Here is a 21724-nt window from a genome sequence, read left to right as displayed (position 1 = left end):
TGCCACTTCGTCATTTTTTCAGTCGCCATTGTTCTTGTTCTCGGCTGTCGAATTTGTGGAAATTATTGAATTTCCCTTAAATTCATTACAAATAAACATAATAGAATTTAGAAAACAAACAAATCTATAGAGTGCGCGTGACTTGTGCTAAAAAGTGAAGCATCAGCAAGCGACCAATCAAAAATCAAACCTCCAGTTCACGACCAGTCGAAGCGAAATCGAATATTTGTTCGTGGCAAAAATACAAAGTTAAACAAAAGCCAAAAGAAAAATGTCATCTATGAATCCAGAATAGTAAGTCGTCACTCGCAATTAAAACGCGTAATTAAGATGCACTGACATCAAGTAATACTTTGTACCCGCGTTCCATAACCATCACTGGTTTTTTTTCTGCGACGTCATTTTTTGCGACGTCCACGACGACTAAAGACTCAGTCCCACTCCCTTGAAACGGGTATTTTATTGTTGTGTGCGTTGTGTGACTAAAAAAGTGGCATTGGCCAAAAACATACGACATTTAAATATGCTAACAACTTAAATCGAAAAACAACCGCTTACGTGTATATATATAATTCGATTAATATAATATTTTGATATCCTCAATATATTTATGTATATATATTATTCGAAATGATTGTACACATAAACGTAATTGTAGTTGTTGCTACGAATGGCCTGGGACAGCTAACGCTTGCACCATAGCTCAGTTCAGCTGCGCTGCTGCTGCTGCTGCTGATTCGTGGGGCGGATGAGTCACCTGCCCAGCGTCTCCAACCCCCTCTTGCGTACATTTTGTTGTTGTTTGACTGCTTTCATTCGTTGTTGCTGTCGCTGTCGACGTCGGCGTAGTTGTTGTGCTGATACATTCTCTACTGCTACGTAATCAAACTCACATCTACATGCAAACGCGTGTGTGTATGCACGCTCATATTGTTAACAGAACGTTTATGTTTAATTACGCTACAATTGAACTTGAAATGCGTAAATATTTCTCGTTGTATCAATTGCCTAAGTCTGTCGCGGGTCCTTTGAGACAACCGTTGCATCCGAATGGTAATTGTTACTCACCACGATTCAGATAATGGATGAATGGGTATTGCGATAAGATAAACAAACATGTCAAGTGCTTGAACAGAGCTTTATTAGCGCTGATATCTCTGACATACATATGTATGTATGCATATGAATTTGTATGCAAACTAAAACTCTGTTTCACTTAACAGCGATTATCTTTTCAAACTGCTGTTGATCGGCGACTCCGGTGTTGGAAAGTCTTGTCTTCTGCTGCGATTTGCTGATGACACATATACAGAGAGCTACATTAGCACGATTGGCGTGGATTTTGTAAGTTGTGCAGCTGCGAAAATAACAAAAAGTATATATATAATACATACTCATTTTACAGAAAATTAGGACCATAGAATTGGATGGAAAGACCATCAAACTGCAGATTGTAAGTGCTTTCATATTTATATTTGTATCTTTAAATTGGCTAATTGTTGCTACTGCTTTTAGTGGGATACTGCTGGACAGGAGCGCTTCCGTACTATAACCTCATCATACTATCGTGGCGCGCATGGCATTATTGTTGTTTACGATTGTACGGACCAGGAATCATTTAACAATGTGAAACAGTGGCTGGAGGAAATCGAGCGATATGCATGCGAAAATGTGAATAAGCTTCTAGTGGGCAACAAAAGCGATTTGACTACCAAGAAAGTTGTTGATCATACCACAGCAGCGGTGCGTAACCATAAACCACAAAGCATACACGCTTTTGTTTAAAAGTGATTTTAACTATAACGGATTTGTTTTGTTTTGCAGGAGTACGCAAATCAGTTAGGCATTCCATTCCTTGAAACTTCGGCCAAGAGCGCCACCAATGTGGAACAGGCATTCATGACGATGGCGGCTGAGATTAAGAATCGTGTTGGGCCGCCGTCAAGCGCTACCGATAATGCTAGCAAAGTGAAAATTGATCAGGGACGTCCAGTGGAAAATACCAAATCCGGTTGCTGCTGAATAACTCAGATTGTGAATCAATATTTTATTATAAAATTAAACAAAATTTAAATATAATAAATTAAAAGCAAAACACACACACAACAATAAATCAAGCAAATCATAAATATAATATTGAATTATGTAATAGCAATAATCTGATACAATAGTGATTGATCGTTTGTATTTTGCGCCAGATCGCAATTCACCTTATATACATATGCAATTTAAGTATATACATACACGCATACATGCTGGATACTTATATGTATTATCCTTTGTCTTTCTGTTTTTTCCAAGAATTCTGTTCATAAGTAGAGCAAAGCAAATAAAACAATGGTGTAGTAATTAAACCTAATCTAAAACTAAATCTAACCTAAACTAAGAGTTACTTACCACAACAGCGCGAAACGATAGCGATACAGATACAGATACCGATAACTATTAATCCTACATATATGCATAAAAGCAAAAAATAAATAAAACTTAAACTGTGTTTATTACCATTATCATAATTGTATGTATGTAAATGCAGAAAACTTGCTCAGCACAGCACAGCAGCCAACAATTGCCTGTGCCCGCTGCTGCTGATATTAAACTAAATTATTATTTTACAAATCATACTAATTAGCTGCAAAAAGTATAATGCTCGCCACTTCTCTGTCATATTCTAACTATTATGTAAATCAAGAAAACAAAAACATTCTTAGAATTAACGATCAGAAAAAACTTCGTGTGTGTTTTTTGCATTCTGAGAGAGAAAAAGAACGAGTCGATTAGGATTTGTTTTAGGCACATAATTAGTGTAATTAAGTTGGTAATAATGAGACGTTTAATAAAAATTTCATAAGCGTATGCATAAATCAACATTGAACAATTCGGTTTGGTCTCAAAAACAGGATTTACTAACGTTTATTGACTTCTTCTGAGGTACTTCAGTCTTTACAACAAAATCTTTTCTACATACAATTGTACTATAAACTATGGCTATCAACTAAGGTGCAAATTGAACATAATATTGTGTGCTGTTGGAATTCAACTCAAAAATACTCAAATGTTGCTAACACGTCGCTCCTCCAGACAAGCAGCTGAGACAGTAGCTGCCGTCGCGCCAATGATGGCTGCACCAAGAGCGCCGCCACGCTCCCGCTCCGTAACGCCAGTGGAGGTGGAAAGGCTGTTGCTGCGCCAGTTAGAGGAGGAGGTATTGCGTTCTGTGCCCGATGACGTGGATATGGAGTTGATCAAAAAGGTAGCCTCGCGGCGAAGCGTGCGATGTGCATGTCCAGTGCTCTGCATGGCTGCACCCACACCCTCCACATCATTGTCCCTTCGTCGTGTTGTTGTATGGCACAAACTCTGCCCCGCTGCCTGCGCACGATAATAATGTTGGTGATGATGATGATGATGGGTGTGCTGGCCCAGGCCCAAACAACTCAACAGCAGTCGCCAGAAGCCGCTGCGAAACTTTGAGGACATCAGGTTGTATAGTATGGGATTCATGGCCGAGTTGAGGTAAAGCATGAAACGCGAAAAGTACAACAGATTGTAGTAGCCCGAGATGCCCAGTCGTTCCAAATCCTCCGCGCTGGCCGTGATTACCCAGAGCGTAAAAGCGCGGAAGGGCAGCAGGCATACAAAGAAGCTAGAGACCACAGCCACCAGCATAAAGATGACCTGCTTGCGATGCTTACGCATACCATTGCTCTGCTGATGACTGTTGCCCTTGTTGCTGGGCAACACGGCCGCTGTTGCTGGCGTTGTTGTTGCTGCGGTGGCGGCTGCTGCTGCTGCTAATGCTGTTGCTGATGCTTGCGGCGAGGTGGGTCTATGGAATGCACTGTTGGGACGCAGTAGCTTGTAGGCAATGGCCGCATACAGCAGCACAAGTATGCCAAAGGGCAGAAAGAAGAAGATGGTGATGCTGCCTACAAAGTAGAGTATGGACCAAAAGTTATCTGCCGCGGTAGTGCAAACGGGAGCATCGGTACCGTCGCCATAAGGCTCCACGCTATAGTTGGATATGGCAACAATCGGACTGCAAAAGTTATAGTCAGAGTATGAGTAAATGTTTTTATTTGGTGGTAAATGCGTCTGCAAAGTTTGAATGCTGCCAAAGAACAGTAACAAAATAAGTAATTTATTTAAAAACAATTGAGCTGCTAGCAAATCTTTGCTGCCACTCAAAGTAATCACAATGCCAGAACGGAAACGGATATGGCTACTGCCGTTGTCTACAAAGGAAGCTAAGACTGTACACTGCTAATCAAATAAAAACAACTATTTACATACGAATACATATTTACAAACAAATTCAAACGCTTTCAGCTATGCAATACAAAGATTTATTTACTTACAAAATCGGCGCTTCAAAGGATTTACAAGCTAGTGTACATGTATTCATATTTACGTATGTGTAGGATTATATTTATATAAATATTATTATGCATTTGTGTGGGTGTGTGGCTGCGTGTGTTTGCGTATTTTTCGATTTTTTCTTGTATGCTGTGTAAATGTTTTTGTTTTTCTCATCAAGTATACGCCATGGCCGCTAGTAAGTGTGATGGTAGCCATTTTGGAATGGTCGCTTAAGATTTTGGGGCAAGCTGCGCTGCCGAAACAGAAACTATGTATTTCAATATACCTAAATCATGTTTATCCGCCATGCTATGCCATGCCATGCCATGCCATGATGGAGTCCCAAACGCATGCAAGTATTAAGCCATTTCCCATTCACCCATTGTGTTTGGGGGCATTGCTTACGTTTAGTGCTGCCCCCTTTTATTTTTGGCTTGCTTTACATGCGCCCGTTGCTTAATGGCTGCCCGCCCGTGGTCGTAGCCGTAGTTTAAGTTGTAGTTGTAGTGCTTTGGCTGTCGTTGCTGTTATTTATCTTTGGCACATTCATTCGAGTTTAATAGCCCGAAAAATTGATTGTTTTTTGTGCGGAAATGTCCAAGGAGCAGCAGCAGCAGTAACAGCACTTACTGTCAACGGCTGAATGGAATCGATTATGTTTGCAAAAAGCGCTCAAAATGCAATTTGTACAGGCGTGGGCCATGAACCCCCGCCTCCCCTCGCTACCAAGCCCAGCACATTCCGCGCAAGTGAAGCGAAAGTGTAAACGGGTTACAGGCGATTATTCACGCAGGCCGACTGCTTGGCCTTGATCTTTTTTGCTCCTTGGCATGACTTCCTTATGCCTTCCCGTTTAGCTCTGGCTTTAGGCTAGATTTACAGTTTCTTTGGCAGCCCCGCCCACAGCGCTCTCATCGAAACTGATTTGTGGCTTGGGGCGCTGCAAAGCATTATTGCCCAGCAGCCTGCTGTCGCTTTGGTGTCGCTTGCTGCGCAGCGCCGAGTGCTGTAGCATGGCCATGGCCTCCAGATCACTGCCGCAGGGCATTTGCAGCTCAATTTTGAGGCGAGTGCGGCTGATGTCATCGCTGCAGCGGCGATTGGAGCCGCGCGAGAGTATGCTGGAGTTGGTGGCTGCCGTTGCATTCGATGAATTGGTATTGGTGCCGTTTCCGGACGAGAGCGTGCCGCTGCGTGCGCTGGCTGAGTCACTGGGACTGCTACTGCGTCCTAGCGTAAGCAGACGCAGCATCAGGCGCGCTACATCCTGACAGAGGCGACCAAAGCCCTTGCGAAACTTGGTGGACATTAGATTGTAGAGTATGGGATTCATGGCCGAGTTCAAATAGAGCATGATGCGGCAGAAGTAAAGTAGACTGTAATAGCGAGCCAGTCCCATATCATGCAGCGTCTGCTCCGTGCTCAATATGATCCAGAGCGTAAGCACGCGGAAGGGCAGCAAGCAGACGAAGAACGAGAGCACAACGGCGCCAAGCATGAGGACCACCTGCTTGCGAGCCTTCAGACTCAGCTCCGGCTTGGTAGGACGAGCGCGCAGCATGGCGCCCTGATTTGAGATGAGGTTCCGCGCAATGATGCCATAAAGCACGACGAGCATGAGGAAAGGCAGCACAAAGAACACCGATATGGTCATCAGAAAGAAACCAACGGTGGACACGCCAATCGCCTGTGTGAGGCAAACGGGCACCGAGGATCCATCAATGTACTCAACCAGCTTGTACTCAGCCACCCACAGTATGGGACTGCGTTGGAGAGGGGAGAGAGATGTATATAAGAAACATAATCACATGGCAGGATGACGTACACAAGTACAGAGAGAGAGACAGAGACAGAGACAGAGACAGAGACAAAGACATTATAGAGAAAGATGAGAGCGAGAGAGACAGATCAAGCTTGGAAGTAATAGACCACGTCCGCTTATTTAAATTAAATTAGACCAGAGCAATTGCCTAATTTTGAAAGCGTTGCGCCAAGGACGCTTTAAAAATAGCCTAGATCCCGTGGGAGAAATGAATTTAAATTTATAAGCGTGGCACGAGCTGCGAACTGAAATCTTAAAGGCAGGAACTTCTGCTGACGTAATTAATAGGCAAGCAGTCCTTAGACAAGAAATGACTGCTTGGGCTGTTACGGGCTGGGCCAGATTTACAATATTAAAAAGGGTCGCTGACCGTTCTTAGTTGCCGCATAATAAGTAAGTGTCAATGAAATGAAATGCCTTGATAACGAACATTGCTTATTAAAGATGACAACACGCTGATAATGGGCACACAGAACAGACAATTGGACAGGACAATTGGACAATGGACGATGTTGGCCAAAAGTTAAAGTAAACGAAATACGAGCGGGTCACAGCAAGGTGAACGAGAGTGACAGAGAGAGAGAGAGAAAGAGAGACAGAGAGAGAGAGAGAGATAGAGAAAGATGCCTAAATAGTCAAATGTTTAGCATGTAAATGGAAAAGTTAATGCCAAACAAGGAACAAAAACAAACACCGATGGAAAGCAAACACCATGGAAATACAATATACAAATCATTAAAAATGACTACGATTGACACTTATAATTAATGAGCAGGCAGCCTAATGCTCAAATGCATAGAAGTACAAGTCGAGCAATGTAAATGTAAATGAAAACCCAAAAAACAATTGAATATATGCATGCCAAATACCCTTGCAAGAGAATAAAAACCATATTCCAATTAAATCGAGGCGTGTTCTAAAATCATTATGAATTAATATTTTCCCAGTATTATAATTCAGAGTTATTTTTATTTAGCATGTTTCTTTATAGTCATAATCATGTAAACATCGGACACTCCAAACCTAATAGAAAGCCGCGTATACGTAATGTATATAAGATATTAAATAAAGTTTTAACGTTTGTATAAAGTTAAGCTAACATAAACTGAAACGAAAATAAAATAATTTTACTTTGAATTCGTATCAGTCCTTTTTCCACATTAATTAATATCTGACAAAATTGATCAAGAAATGTTTGTAGCTCCAGCAAGGGTATAAATTATGAGTAGCATGTTATTAAATCAATGTATATACTATATATTTATGTGTGTGTGAGTAATAGGTTGGCATATAAATTAAACGAAATGCTGGCATAGGAAAGTAGATACACCAAACAGAGGCATGCAAAGAAATAAATGTATATAAAAGTGAGTACATACATATATATACATATATATATATATATATATATATATATATATATGAAAGCAGTGGAATATTTATGCATGTATGTAACAATAAAGTGGATTAGAGTGTTTTTGAAGTGGGAGAGCAGGTTCAATGCACTGACCAGACAAAGCGAGGACTTTAATGCTTAACGCTTACCTCGTAAAGAGCGCGGCGATGCCCCAGGCCAGGACACAGATGAGTATCGCGCGCGCCTTGGTGCAGACGTAGCCAGCTTTTAGGGGCTCACAGATGGCATAGTAGCGCTCAAAGGAGATGGCCAATATAGTCAACACGCTGGCATGGGCCACAGTTAGCTCAACAAATGGCACGGCCTTGCCTGCGTGAAGTAAATAAGACAAGTGTAAGAAGAGTGCGACTTAATCAACAGCTGCCCAGCTGGCTTGGACAACCTACACATTTCGTGGCCCAGCACCCAGGTCTCGGGGCGCGTGTTGACCTCGACGAGCACGGTGGGCGTGCAGACGAGCAGCACCAGCAAATCGGCAATACTTAGATTGGTAAGAAATATATTTGTAGAGTTGCGCATGTCCTTGGTCTTCACAATGACTATGGGCACCTGCAATCAGTAGAATTATAGGCAGTGTCGTTACAGGCATGAGATAACTGGTAGTTACCATCACGTTGCCCACCACACCCAGCAGCATTATGATGATACAGAAGAACATGGCGGTTGTGCGTATATACGACGGAATCTGTGGCACCAGCTGGTCGGTGCTTTCTTCGCTCGCATTGTGGGTAGCTCCGGCGGAGCTGGCACTGGCACTGGTGTTGGCGAATTCGGCAGCGCTGTAGGCTGGAATACTATAAGTTGGGTTGTCCGCGCCATTGCTGCTATCAGCAGCGCCACGGGATAGCTCGTCGAGCTGCGTCGTCGATTCGAATGCAGCAAGCGCATTCTGGCCAGTTAGTGTTAAAGTGTTGCCTGGGATTGCCTCTACGGCAGCAGCGTGTAGCATTAGCAGCAGCAGCGGCAGCAGCAGCAGCAGCAACAGCAGTGTCAGCTGCTGCCTGGACCTGGCCACAGCGACGCCGAGGCTGCCGCTTGACAATGTCGTCGTCAATCAATGAATTACGCGAGCTCACGCAACATTTGCCACATTATCCTTGAGGGCGGTTTGCGAGTACTCAGCGCTGGGGCCTGCAGACAAGTCGCCCGCTGCTTAATTGGGCGGCTGCTTAAATATGCGTTAATGAAATCAAGTTGCCACGCAAGCCAGCTGCTCGAATTTACGGTGTCGCTAACAGATCCCGAACGCCCGCAGCGACATTAAACAAATCAATCAGTGAAGCTTTGTGGTTATTGTCCTTGGTCCTTATCGTCGCTTGGCCTGCAGTGACAAAAAGTGTTGGGGATTAAGATTTAAGTAGCAATTGCCACAAGCTCTCAGTCTCAGTCCCAGCCCCAGCCCCAGTCGAGAGTTGGGTAGGGCCATTGACCAACGGCAGTTAAGCCACACCAAGTGGCCAGACTATGGTAACTAACTAACGATAATGAATGGAAAGTTCATTAGGCGCTGTCATTTACATAACATTATAACATCCGGTCATGTGATTAACACTCCCCAAACCCTATAAACAAACATGCTCTCTAAGCTAGATCCCGGCTCAGATTATATTTGCCTTGCCCACTGGCTAAGAGTTCAACGGGCCTTAATTATTTCCAGGGCTGTCGACTGCACGCAGCTCATAATTATTCGCATAGAATAGAATAGAATGTAGAATAGAATAAATTATATATAAAAGATGTAAATTAATTATTAAATTTACTCGATTTAGTGCAAGTCGTTTCTAGCTTAACGTTGATGCTCAATAATTTAATATATATAATTTAAGATTAAGTCATTAAAAATTTTCAATTGCTAAAAATTCAAAAGTATGTTGTCTTTCAGAATAATGGAAGACATGCTTTGTATGTTATTTTGCATTTATATACTATCTCAAAAGGAACTATTAATGGATTCTTTGCATAATTTGACAACCCTGCTATAGTGCTCGCTATTGTGTCCTAACTACTGATTAAAAGTATGTACGACAGTCAAATGGCTTTATTGTTGCTCAGACCAACGCTGCTTAATTGTATTAGTCCATATCACACAGACAATCACACACTAACAAGGACATCATGCATATGGTGCTGGATACGCGTTTCCGTTGTACGAATGCTCTATGCAGCGCCATTTTGATTAATTTGATAAATTCATTATGGGGTCACTCTCGTATTGCTTACGATTCTTGCCCAGCTGACCGTGTCACTTGCGCCTTTGTCTTGGCGCCTCGAACAAACTGTTTGTATCCTGTTTTGTTCCAGAGTTCTTGTTTTGGGTTCAATGTACCACAATGGAATAACAGTAATGACAGTTTGTGCCACACATTTGGCTTAAAAATGCGAATTTAACGATGTTGACAATGCTGGTCAACAGCCGCAATGAGTCAGCTATGGATGAGAGCTGAGGAAGAAAGGATAACACTCATGGACGTAGCTGGGACGTCTTTTAAAGGAGCAACAATTTCTAAGCACGAGACAGATGTCGCAACATTTTTCCTTAAGTTTTCATTAGCCAGTCGTCCCCTTGTCCTATCCTGACTACGCCCATGATAACCCGAACGCAATAAAGCCAAATTGGCCAGTGGCTAGTTGGCCATCTTGTTTGGCATAATTGTTTAAAAAGTTTCTCAAGTAGAAAGACAAATGAAGCGAGTAGGAGTGGAGAACGGAACTATAGCTATCAATATGGCGTTCACGAGTCTGGCAAGAGTTTAAGTTTCAAGCAGCGGGCACAGCTGCCAGCGACAACAACAACAACGAGGGCAACTGTGACCACAAACATGAGCTGTTTGTTGTTTAGCTTGCGTGCATGTAAATCTCAAACGGTTTATGGTTACGACCAAGTCCCCACGGCTTACATGTGCAGCATGTTGACGTCGACTGTTGAGCGGCAATTTGATGGATAGCTTGCGGCCTGCCAATTGCCTGTGGGCGTAATATGCAAGCTAAAGGTGGGGTTAAGTAGTAGAGATGACAAGCCAGAGCAACATTAACACATTTTATGCGGTCTAAGCCTCACGCACTCTTCTCTGGCATTTCATCAAATATTTGCCAAAATTTTAGCCCAGATTTTTATAGGGCTCAAAGCTGTTAATGCTTATGGTAATAGAGCGCTGTGGCCTTCCAATGACTGTATTCATATGTCGAGTGTTTCGATATGTGTCTGTGCGTGTGTGTGTGTGTGTGTGTGTGAGTGAGTGTTTGTGTTCAGTTTTTTATGGTATTTAAGATTGAAGGCAATTTATAGCTGACACCCTAATAAAATTAACATTGAAATGGCAATTTTGAGGCAGCAATAAGCATCAGTGGCAGCCAAGTGAGGCAAGTGCTCGCACACATGCATATCTAATCAATTTATCGTTCAATAATGGCCAAGTTAGTGGCTTTGGTATGTGACTGGCAGCCACTTTGACAAATCGCAGAGCTGGCTAAAGAACAAAGGAAAGCCACCCTCAAGCAGAACTTACAATGTGTAAATAAATTAAAGTAAGACACTCAAATTGATTTTAAGCATAGCGCCGCGTTTAATGAGCAGCCAACTCGACACAGGATATGGCGGGATCTGTAGCTCTCGCTGCCTGCCCGCTGACAGTCAGCAGTAGCTTGTGGTAGCTGTGGCTTTTGTGGCTCTTGCAACTTAGGGCTGCTTTGCTATGCACGCTAAATAAATTGAAATGACTTCGTAATTGTATTTGTGACTCTGGCTAAATTAATCTAACTACATAGTTGGCATGCCAGAGCAGCGCTCGTGTGGAACGAGAGCAGGACAAAGCGTCTAGGGGTGTGACTTGTCCGTGGATGGAGGGGTGGATAAGCTGTCAACAAAGCGAGGTAAAACCAAAAGCTTGTTTCTCAATTGAAACCACCAAGTGGTTAGTGGGGCATGCAGCTGGCACGCTGGCACGCTGGGCAAGTGTTGGGCTAGAAAATTGCTTTTCCAAAAGCCCCAAATTGACATATCCTCAGTAAACGTTCAGGCCTCAAGGCTATATACTGGTAATTGACCGATGAATGACAATTAGTTGGAACTATTTTTGGAGGCTTTGATTTCTCACTCCAGTCCAGGGCCATACTATCGATTGAATATAAATAAAATTAATATATATACATATGACACAGCACTCAAAAGCATTAAAATAAATGAATGTTGACTTGAGGTTTCTATTTATATTTAGCATAAGCACTTTACCTTAATTTACTTTTATTTCAAAAATAAGCCCACACATAAGAGGTGATTGCTTCGCTCTCTAAGAAAGTTTTTGGCTTGATTCGCATTTCATTACATGAGGCAGTAAACAAGTATCTTGCACTTTATCAGAAAAGTGTTTTTGCTTTAAAGATATGTATGCATTCCATTTCTAGCTGCACTCTATAAATATATACTTAGAATGGGCAGCTTGCAATTTTCAATTACAGCTTACATAGCTTGAATTCCAGGCAACTGCGTTCCTTAGCTGCGTTGCAAGTCAAGCATGTTGCAGGACTCTGTCAGCTTAGTTATATGAACTCTGCTTAGTCTCTTGCTCTCTTTTTTTTCTGTATTGCTCCCGCTGGGCGTTTCGCTTTACGCTTGTAGCATGTGCCTCTTATGGAGTAGCGTCGCAATTGTTTCAATTATTTTCTTATTTTGTATTTCTCTTGGTTTTCATACATACACACATGTATACATATATATTTATGGGAGTACAACTGTAGTTGGTCGTTAAGCTAATGTCTGTGTCTTGCCAGCTTTTATCTCGCATTTCTCACTTACATAGATGTTAGCTTTCGCTAGTTCAGAGTTCAAGTTGCTCATACGCCACGGTTGCCGCTTAACAGTTGAATGAATTGTTATCCTTTTGCTGTTGCTGCTGCTGCTGCTGCTTGTTGCCGTAAGTATTTAGCGTGGCCTGGCATTGATAAGGCATTGGCCTTATACAGCCCACGGCCCATGGCATTTATCGCTGCTATCTCAGCAGGGGTCGGGGCTCGGGGTCGTTGAAAGCTGCGAACATCGCTGCGGGCCGGGAAACTTGGCAGCTGCTGTCGCTGTCTGCCGTTTGTTTATTTGCTATTTGCTATGAACATTCATACACACACACACACACACGCACGTATACATGCATAGAATTGGGCAAGCATATAGCAGAGATAGCGTACGCTATTGTTTTACGATTGGTGGGAAAATTGAAAACAGAGCAAAACGAAATCGAAAAAAGTCAACAGCATTTTTAGTGGGTGGCTCTATGACATCCGACGCTAAAGACACTTTAATTGCTTGCGGTACACACACACACAGGCAAACACAGATAAATACATGTGTAGGGCAATACTCTAAGCATTACTAACATGTGTAAATCGCAGCACATGAGTATTTGCTGTGGATAAACAAATGTTGGTTTCACATTTGCCTGACCTTCAAAGTTATCAAATTTCAGCACAGCTCAGCTGAGCAGATGCTGCGATGCATATGCAAAAAGCTTACTATGTATATGTATGCCAAGCTGTCCCCATTGGCAGCTCTGCTGTCATTTCCGGCACGCACAAATTGAAAAATGGCGCTTGCCGCACTTCCGTTGCCATTATTGAGTAGCGCCTCGTTAACTCCAGCTTGCAGTTAACAATGCCGTATGGCATGTCATATGACTTGACAGCAAGGGGCGCACACAAGAGGCGTGGCCAGTTGCACTTGCCCTGGCACTGCACTTAATTTGTCACAGTGACAAAGGGCGTCAAATGCACACGCCCCCAGCCCTAGCCCCAGCCCCAGCAGAGGGCGGTGCTGCTGCCGTCAGCCGCTTGATGAAAGACTTGCCGGCACTTATGACTTACTCTCAAGCGCCACTGACAAAGTATAAAGTTGAATGCAGCATACAGGATTTTACAGAAATAACAGTCGAATCGAACTTGATGCAAAGGCAACAAACGGGGCTGCTGGTGTGCTGGATATTGGAACGTAGCCAAGTGTTTTGGCTGGGTAATTGTCGACTTTTATTGGCTGCAGTTTAATGAGTTGACTGACTGCATAGTTGAGCATAAGAGTCAACGCAGACTTTCACTTTTCGCAAACGTTTTACGAGTTCACTGAACCAAACACCACCCACACCACCCACACCACCTCTCACCAATCCATTTCTATTGACCCCCGTTCAGATATGCAAAGAAACCGCAAGCTAAAGAAAAACACATTGTAATGACCGCAGGACACAAGTGCAAATGATTCGTGGCCACGTTTTTATGACCACGCGCTGCTGTCCAAGTGCCGTCATCAAAATTGTATTTATTATGTTATAAATATAAAAAAAATACGCGTATTTATCAGTAAATTAAACAGTTTATCTGTTTTGGAGCTTTTCCGATAAAATTTTCATTAGCCAAAGGGCAACTCATAAAACTTAAGCCAAATTTACAGCTGAGGCAATTTTTGGCAAGTCTATTTTTAAATTAAATACGTTGCAATACGATTTGCGTTTAAATGACTTTATCAAGCAAAGGCTAGATGTCAGCAATTAGCACTAACAATAGCAAATACATGATTATGAAAGTTTAAGTAGAAACTATGTAAGATTATAATAAATGCTGTTCAGGCCATAGGTACAGCTGTCGACGGCCTAGATAACAGTGAATATCTAAGCTGCTGTCAAATATAAATATAGTATGCATATTTATGAATCGCAGAGCGAGAGAGTAAATTGCCTGCGACCCACTTTTTCCAGCAATACGCACTCATCATAATACTCAAAAAAGCGCCAGGGCTAAAAAACAATTTGAACGTAATGACGAAGAAAGTTGTTACTTAGCTTGTGGCTCATTTGTCAACGATTGCGTTGTCAGTGTCGAGCGGTCTATAATCCGCATGAAATGTCAGCTCACAGCTTTAAGTTCAACCCTTTCATAAATTTGCGTTCTTACTATATTCGGTTACTTTCATAGCAAGCGAGCTGAATCAATAAACTTTAATATTAAATACTATGAATACGTTGTACTTGTATACAAAAAAAAAAAAAAAAAAAAATTATTCGTGGGCGTATACAGGTGTTTATGCATAATTAATGCGTTAATGCTACTATAATGGCAGCCAATTTGAAGGCAATTTAAGTTAATTATTTCAGCCAAAAGAACATTTTCATTTACTGCGCCGTCTGCGAGGTTAAAAGAGGCGTTCAAAACTATTATTCGTAGTTGTTGCTTTTGGCAGTGTATGCAGTATTCCAAGTGAAATTAACTATGCAAATGTGCTTCAAGCATTATTAATATAAATTGTGAGCATATGGCGACAATTTGTGTGACAAATGTTATCCTTTCGCTTCTCGCAAATCTCAAATTTGGCTCAAACAAATGGCAACCATATTTCTTGTGGCTGACTAGGCGTATCAGCGTTATAGATACAGCCAACGCTGGCATGGGCGTAGCCAGAATGTAATTTAGAGAGGATGGATTGGGGTGTCAGCAGTTCATAAATACTTCTTAATATATTGGTGCGTATATTGATTGATAAATTAATATGTGTGGACATTATCGTACAAATTTATTATTATTGCAATTTCTTATTTTACACACTAAACAGTAATTATTATTTTCAAGAATTTTTACTTAAAATTTCATCATGTGGGGGAATGCGTTCGTTATTCATCATTCATTGAGTTAAGTTAAATGTCAAATCAATCGACTAGTTTCATATAAATTATTACAAATATATAAAATGCAATAAATAAAAATCAACTTGCTGTTAGTCAAACAAACAAAAGTTGACGATTTCTAAGTTGCCACCACTCACTGTATGATACATATATAAATATTCCCATTATCCATTATCTTCATGCGCTAATCCTGGCTTCATTCGACAGTCTGTCAAGTCTGTCAAGTGAAACAATTCTCGGCACGGGCTTATTAACTCATTTGTTGACGCTCAAGTAGCTGTATTTATTTGGCCAATAGCTGGGTGTCATAAACACCCACAAACACATACAGAGACACATATGATTGTGTGTGGTGTGTGGGGCCGAGTGTGTAAAAAAGACCTTGCCAAGCAGCAAACATTTGACTTCTAATTAAGAGCTAAAAGAGCAGCAGCAACAACAACAACAACAGCCCTGCAGCTTAAGTGGCAAACAAAAATACCTTTTGCCCTTGTGCCCCTAAACGCGGTGCCACGAGCGATGATTAAGTGCACACGTCGCTGTATGAGTGTGGAACAACATATGTGTGTGTGATAGAAGAAAACACACCCAACTATATAGAGAGCAACCCCAAGCCTAACACCGAAACATAAGTTGGCCTTTATTTCGTATGCGCGTGCTAATCAAATTGGGTCTAGTCCGTGTCTGCGCCGTTGTCTTTGGTCTACGGCAATGGCTCCCGCTGGCGTTTTGGCTGTCTACGGTCTCGAGTTGTTTATCAGCCGTCTGAGTCTAATGTGTAAGTATGCCAAAAGTGATTGCATAATTATGCAAATGCCTCAGCACAATGTACGGCTAATGAATTACTAAGGCAGCCAGCATAAAGGGTGGGCTAATGGCTCAAAGAACATCTTGTTATGTTGCGCCAACGCCAACGCCAACGCCAATGCGAATGTAAACAAATTGAAAACCAACTGGCAAACGCCAACTGGCACCTCATAAGTTAATTATATAATAATTTTGTAATTTGCTGCTGCAAATGTTAATTACACTTAATTGTTTCCAAATTGATTTCAACATAAAATCCCAACACACGCCAAAGCGTCCTTTAATTAACTTTGCCAGCTTGCGGGCTAAAAGTTTCTGCCCAATGCAAAGGCGCTTTGCTTTCAGCAATTCGCTGGCACAATCATAAAATGCGATCAGTGTACGCATATTTGTTACTGTTTATTTGTCTAGCTATAAAGAACGGCACTTGCTGAAAGTTCTATCGATAATGTTGGGCTATAAAAATTATTTAGCACAGGCAAAACTAAAAAATGTAAGGTAAATAAATATGAGACACATGAAAATAACATATATTGAATAGCTTTTTTAATTTTCACATTCATTTAATTTTTAAGGCTATGTAAACGTTGCACCCCCGCACCCCCGCCAGCGTATAATGGCCCATCCCCCCTATTGGGCCAACGACACGCCTTTTATTTGCATAGCCGTGTGACAGTTGAGTTTAATTTCTGAATAGCAATTCATGATGAAAGACGTTGTTATTGTTTCTGACAAAATATCTGACTCACATTATAAATACAGTACAGTTCTTGGATGCCAGACGTTCAGATACCCACTGTGCAAATTAAATAAACAACAATATAAATTATATTAGTGCAACTTGCTTATATCAACACTTGGCTTATAGACTTTACTTTATTGAATTTAATTTTAATATTTATTATGATCCAACCACTTTTTGAGCAACTTTTGCGAGGTAAAGGACATAATAAAAATTTGTAGTGACCATTTCTTATTCAAGTGGCGTGCGAGCGATCGCCCTAAAAAACAAACCAGATACAATGGTATACATATAGATGTACAAATTATATATTCGAAAAGGCCTCACACGCGTCTTGCAAATCAAATGGACAACTTACTTAGTTGCTGACCAGCGTCAGTGCCGTTCCCCTCTCGCTGCCCTATCAACAAAATTTTCCTTTCATTTATTGTCTGCTGCTGTGTGTGTGTTTGTGTTTTTTTCCAGCACGTAATTAGGTAAAGGCAAAACATTGCGTAAAAAATGAGACGGTGCCAAAAACGCAGGAAAATCAGAGATAAATTCGCAACATGAAAGAGGAGCAGCGCATAAATCAGCATTTAGCATAAATAGACACATTTTGATTTGATACTGTAGCGCAGTGTGTGTTTGTCTATCTAACTGTATGTCTGTCTGTCTATCTGTCTATATGTATTACTGACTAAAATAGCAAAGCCCAATCAACTTGAGCTGCATGCAAAAATCCCCAAACAAAACGCACAAAAAATAGACAAAAAGCAGAGCAGAGCAACATGGGGGGGGGGGGCACCGTAGCGTAGCGCCAGCCTGCACGTCGTATACGCAATAAATTTTCATATTTCATATGATGTGCGGCTTTTCATTTCCATTTCCATTTTCATTCATTCACATTCCCCAGTTGTGATAAAATGTCCACTCTGATGGGCACTTAAACTGCTGGGCATGAAAAATTTAACGCCCCAAATTGTAAACAACAATAAACTTGCTCCTGTGTTAGCAGATGTTGCATTCAACTTTGACAAATATTATGCGAGTGACGCGCGTTGCTTAAACAAATACAAAAACAGCTTAATTATACACAACGTTTGCATATTTAGTTGCTTATTTGCCACCAAGTCAATGTCAATGTAGAATGAATTTGAAAGACACACAAGTGTGTGCAACAGCTTATGCCTCAAGTGCGTCACAAGGCCTGAGCCTGATAAGGCGGCCCAGTTGAAGCTCGCTGATTTCAAGAGCAGCGTCGCAGCAACCCCTTCAGGTTTGTCGAGTTGAGAGGATCATGACGTAGCGCGATTCGGTTTCGCATTCGCATTAATTTGTCAATGTTTATGTTTATGTTTGCGCTAATGTCTGCAACTCTAAAAATTTACATAAATTAATAATGTTGCTTAAATGCTTTTGGCATGGCCAAGGGGCAGTGCGGGGGCAACGAAAAGCAATTTAAAACACGTATGTATGCAAATATGCCAGTGAGCCGTGAGCTTAATGAGTTGTGTATCAACAATGTGACAAGCAATAGATTGTGAATGCTGACGCTATAATTTGATCAGACAGCAAACGAATTTCGATTTTGATACAAAAACCTATTCCTCACACACTGCTGTCAAAGCATAACGTATGCCAGACTTACCTAGGCCTAGGGCTTGTTCTATTGATTGATTGTGATAATTGAATTGTTTGTCTATGCTTATGAATTTGTTTCTGCTGCACTTGCAGTAACTTAAGCTGTCAAACTTCACGGCAACACTTAATGCATTACTTTGTAATTATTATGTTTTGTTTGTTGTTTATATTTTGCATGTAATTAAAAGCATTAACACAACGAACACGACGAGCAGCAACAACAAGCGCGTTGACATTAATGTCAGCCCCAAAGTGCAGCGAGAAATAATAATTACACACACTCACACACGCACAGTCACACGCATGAAGACAAAGAATGCAATGGACAATTTGATGCACCTGTCATAGTCACTGTCAGACGCGCTTGTTGTCAATCTGTCTGTCTGTCTATCTGTCAATCAATTAACCACATCAAGTACCGTTAACGTTAAACGTACGCAATTTAAAAGCAAGATGCTATTTGCTGTTCACCGCTATGCGCGCCAACGATTGAAACGTCTATGAAGTTGCTCAATTGGAACCAGGGCACAAGCCAAGTGATCCACTCAACCGCTCGACGGCAAGTTTTCCAAAAGACTAACAAAACTGAATACAATTTTTCATACGCCGCGTTTGCCGGCTGTGCCAACTGTGAACTGTGCGTTGGACTGCGAACCAAAAGCTTTTCCAAAAAGCTTACCGGCTTTTGCTGACGCAAGCTTTTGGCAGTTTGGCGCCCAAAGCACTGCGACAGCTTTTATGAATGGAGCACAACAAAAACGCTGCGCTAATTGAGCGTGACAAGTGCCCTGGGGCCAAGGGGGGTCGGGTTGTGTGTGTGTGGGTGACGTGTGCTTGAGTAAAACGTGCGTAAAAGCTAATTTCAAACGTTTACGAGCCGCGTATACAGGGTGTTCCATCGCAGTGTTCAGTTTGTAATTGATGCTTTTAGGCATTATGACAGACTATCAATCATGCGACAACGCAATTGAGTTTTAAAATGTATTTTAGTTGTTTGGCTTTCTTTCTTTTGCTTTTTACCCAAAGAATGAGCTAAATGCATTCACTGCCTACGGAAATTGTGTCATGTGGAATTGGAATTGGCTGTCCAGAGCTTATTTTTATATGCAAAAAAATTCTAATTTCGGTAAGTTGCATCGAAATCTAAAATTAAAGCAAATTTTTAGAACAATGTGCCGGTTATTTGGCAAAATTTGTTTATGTTGACTTATTCAATAAAAGAACTTTTCAGTTAGTATCTTACACTAGCTCTGATCGAGTTCACTAGCATAAAAACAATGTAAGTAACTGCTTTGATTTGCATTTTGCTTACAAAGTTATAATTATAGTCAATTTATAGTCAATTAACCAATTTAAGTGAGCCGATCTCTTTTTTATTACTTTATTAAGAGTTTGATTATATAAATGAAAAAATAGGATAATAATTTTATTGGATGAGCAGTTCAAGCTCCACATTTACGTCTCGATGTTTTTCTATTTAGTACCTTGTAGGTTCAGCATGCAGAAAAGTACTAATATACAGTAATAAAGTTTGTAGCTTTGATAGCTAAGGAGCAATAGGTTAACATACATACATAAAGCCCTCCTCACAATGCAAGAGGCTTTGCGCCCATCAAATAAAATGCAGGGATTTCAATCATTATAAGTTTTACCTTAGAAATCGTGGAATAACAATTATTTATTAAATTAAATTTTAGTAGTTATATAAAATTACCCAAATATATTTATTTTAGATGGTACACATCATAAAATTAATAAATAATCATCTTGAGAATTCATGTTTTTTCCCCTTTATATTGCATGTCCTTTTAAAACAAATTTAAAAAGCAAAATTGTTATTCCGTTCCTCTAAAAATAAAAAAATGTATTATTAGGCGCAATTTTTGATCATTGAGCCTTTGAATATATTGTTTGAGCAACTGAAAAATTGAGCAACTGAAAAAATAGAAATGCTGACATAGACAAGACATAGTCCGAAGCCAGTTATCATAGACAAAAATATAAGGGAAAGATAATCAAATTCAATTCCTTCATTGTATAAGCTAGCGGAGCTGTACCTACAACTCAAGTGAGCGTTGAAAGTTCAATTTCTGCACTGAAATTAATATGCACTTAACATTTTAGAGGTAAGATTAATTTTAAGATACTTAAATACTTATGTAAATGTAAATATTTTTAATGTGTTATTGTTGTTATATATAAATGAAGTAATTATGCATTTGCTGTTCACTTCCGCGATAGAGACCAGAGTGGTTAGATTTTCGGGGAGCCCTTTTGCAAGAGCTTCTCAGATCGTTTTATTTGTTTAATCCAATCACTTCCTTAGCAGTGGTGAGAGTCGCGTGGTATTTTGCGCTATATGTTTTTTGTAATTCTGATTTTCTTCAATTTCTAGGTGTAGAATTTAAAAAACATCTGAAGCACTTTATGTAATATATTATCTTATTCATTTTAAGCGCCCATGTTACGGTATCGACCCACATTTTGTTTTGCTTTATATTAAATACATAACTTGCCGCCTTAGCCAAGGGTCTCACAATGAAGGTTGCTCCCGACTTTTCTTCTGTTTTTATTAAACTGTATAAAGTTATATTTTGTTTTGATTGCATTGATTATGACAATAGAGTGAGACATTTTTAATTCAGATTATCTAATATGCATCAATGCTGTGTATGTTCGAAGCCCCCATTTTAATTTGTAACCTTTTAAATTGCGATCGTTTATATACTATAGGCATACACGTGCCGTAGGTATTTCATCATATTTAAAGTAAAAGCAAATTGTGCGTTCTAAAACTACGACTAAGTGGCTTATGAGCTAGCGCCTACTGCTTTTTAAGACAGTCTAGGAAAACATGCGCTGAAAAATGAGGCATGAAAGTAATATTTCATAGGCTGCATTTAAATGGAACCTGTATAGAAAGTTGCAGTTTGATCTGAGATTTGTTGCCACTAGGCAAATCGAACCGTAGGCATAAGCAAGGAGGCCACCAAAATTGATTTAGTATGTGCGAAATTCGCCGCAGCTCAACGAACAGCAAGTGACGGGGGCGTATTTTAATTATTTAATTACTTCATTAACATTCTGCGACAGTTTTGCATAGTTTGTTTTTTAAATGTTTTTTTTTTACGTACTATTGAAAGTTGTCAAGTGGAGAACGGAAAGCCGCAGCTGCGAGTGCTGAGCTTGGAGTGAAGCAAGTGCATTTCGATTAAGCTCGCCCCACATTAATGCAGTAGTAGTACTAATGATAATTTAATTGCACCTACATACGACATGTATTAAGATAAGTTTAT

At 40.6% G+C, this 21724-nt stretch overlaps 2 protein-coding genes across 4 annotated transcripts; one reads left to right on the top strand and one right to left on the bottom strand.

Annotated features, from left to right (window-relative positions):
- The first annotated feature begins 18 nt into the window (after positions 1–18).
- Positions 19–2099, top strand: LOC108603221 (ras-related protein Rab-1A). The gene is made up of 5 exons (XM_017991820.1): positions 19–294; positions 1224–1344; positions 1406–1453; positions 1516–1743; positions 1825–2099. Exons 1-5 carry the CDS (start codon positions 272–274, stop codon positions 2020–2022), a joined length of 618 nt encoding a protein of 205 aa, XP_017847309.1. The 5' UTR covers positions 19–271; the 3' UTR covers positions 2023–2099.
- A 409-nt stretch (positions 2100–2508) lies between these two features.
- On the bottom strand, positions 2509–18997 carry LOC108603218 (growth hormone secretagogue receptor type 1). 3 transcript variants are annotated; one of them, XM_017991815.1, is made up of 5 exons: positions 18866–18997; positions 8206–8919; positions 7985–8147; positions 7727–7907; positions 2509–4039 (listed from the first exon to the last, which is right to left on the bottom strand). In XM_017991815.1, the coding sequence occupies exons 2-5, from the start codon at positions 8545–8547 to the stop codon at positions 3052–3054; spliced, it is 1674 nt and encodes a 557-aa protein (XP_017847304.1). In that variant the 5' UTR covers positions 8548–8919; positions 18866–18997; the 3' UTR covers positions 2509–3051. The 3 variants fall into 3 exon arrangements, with proteins under 3 accessions (XP_017847304.1, XP_017847305.1, XP_017847306.1); XM_017991816.1 differs by having other exon boundaries at positions 18900–18990; XM_017991817.1 differs by lacking the exon at positions 2509–4039 and adding an exon at positions 4370–6122.
- Between the last annotated feature and the right edge of the window lie 2727 nt (positions 18998–21724).

The sequence above is a fragment of the Drosophila busckii genome, chromosome 3R (genome assembly GCF_011750605.1).
Source record: "Drosophila busckii strain San Diego stock center, stock number 13000-0081.31 chromosome 3R, ASM1175060v1, whole genome shotgun sequence".
Taxonomy (NCBI): domain Eukaryota; kingdom Metazoa; phylum Arthropoda; class Insecta; order Diptera; family Drosophilidae; genus Drosophila; species Drosophila busckii.
The sequence above is the reverse complement of the archived record's forward strand: the minus strand, read 5'-3'. Positions and strand labels throughout refer to the sequence as shown.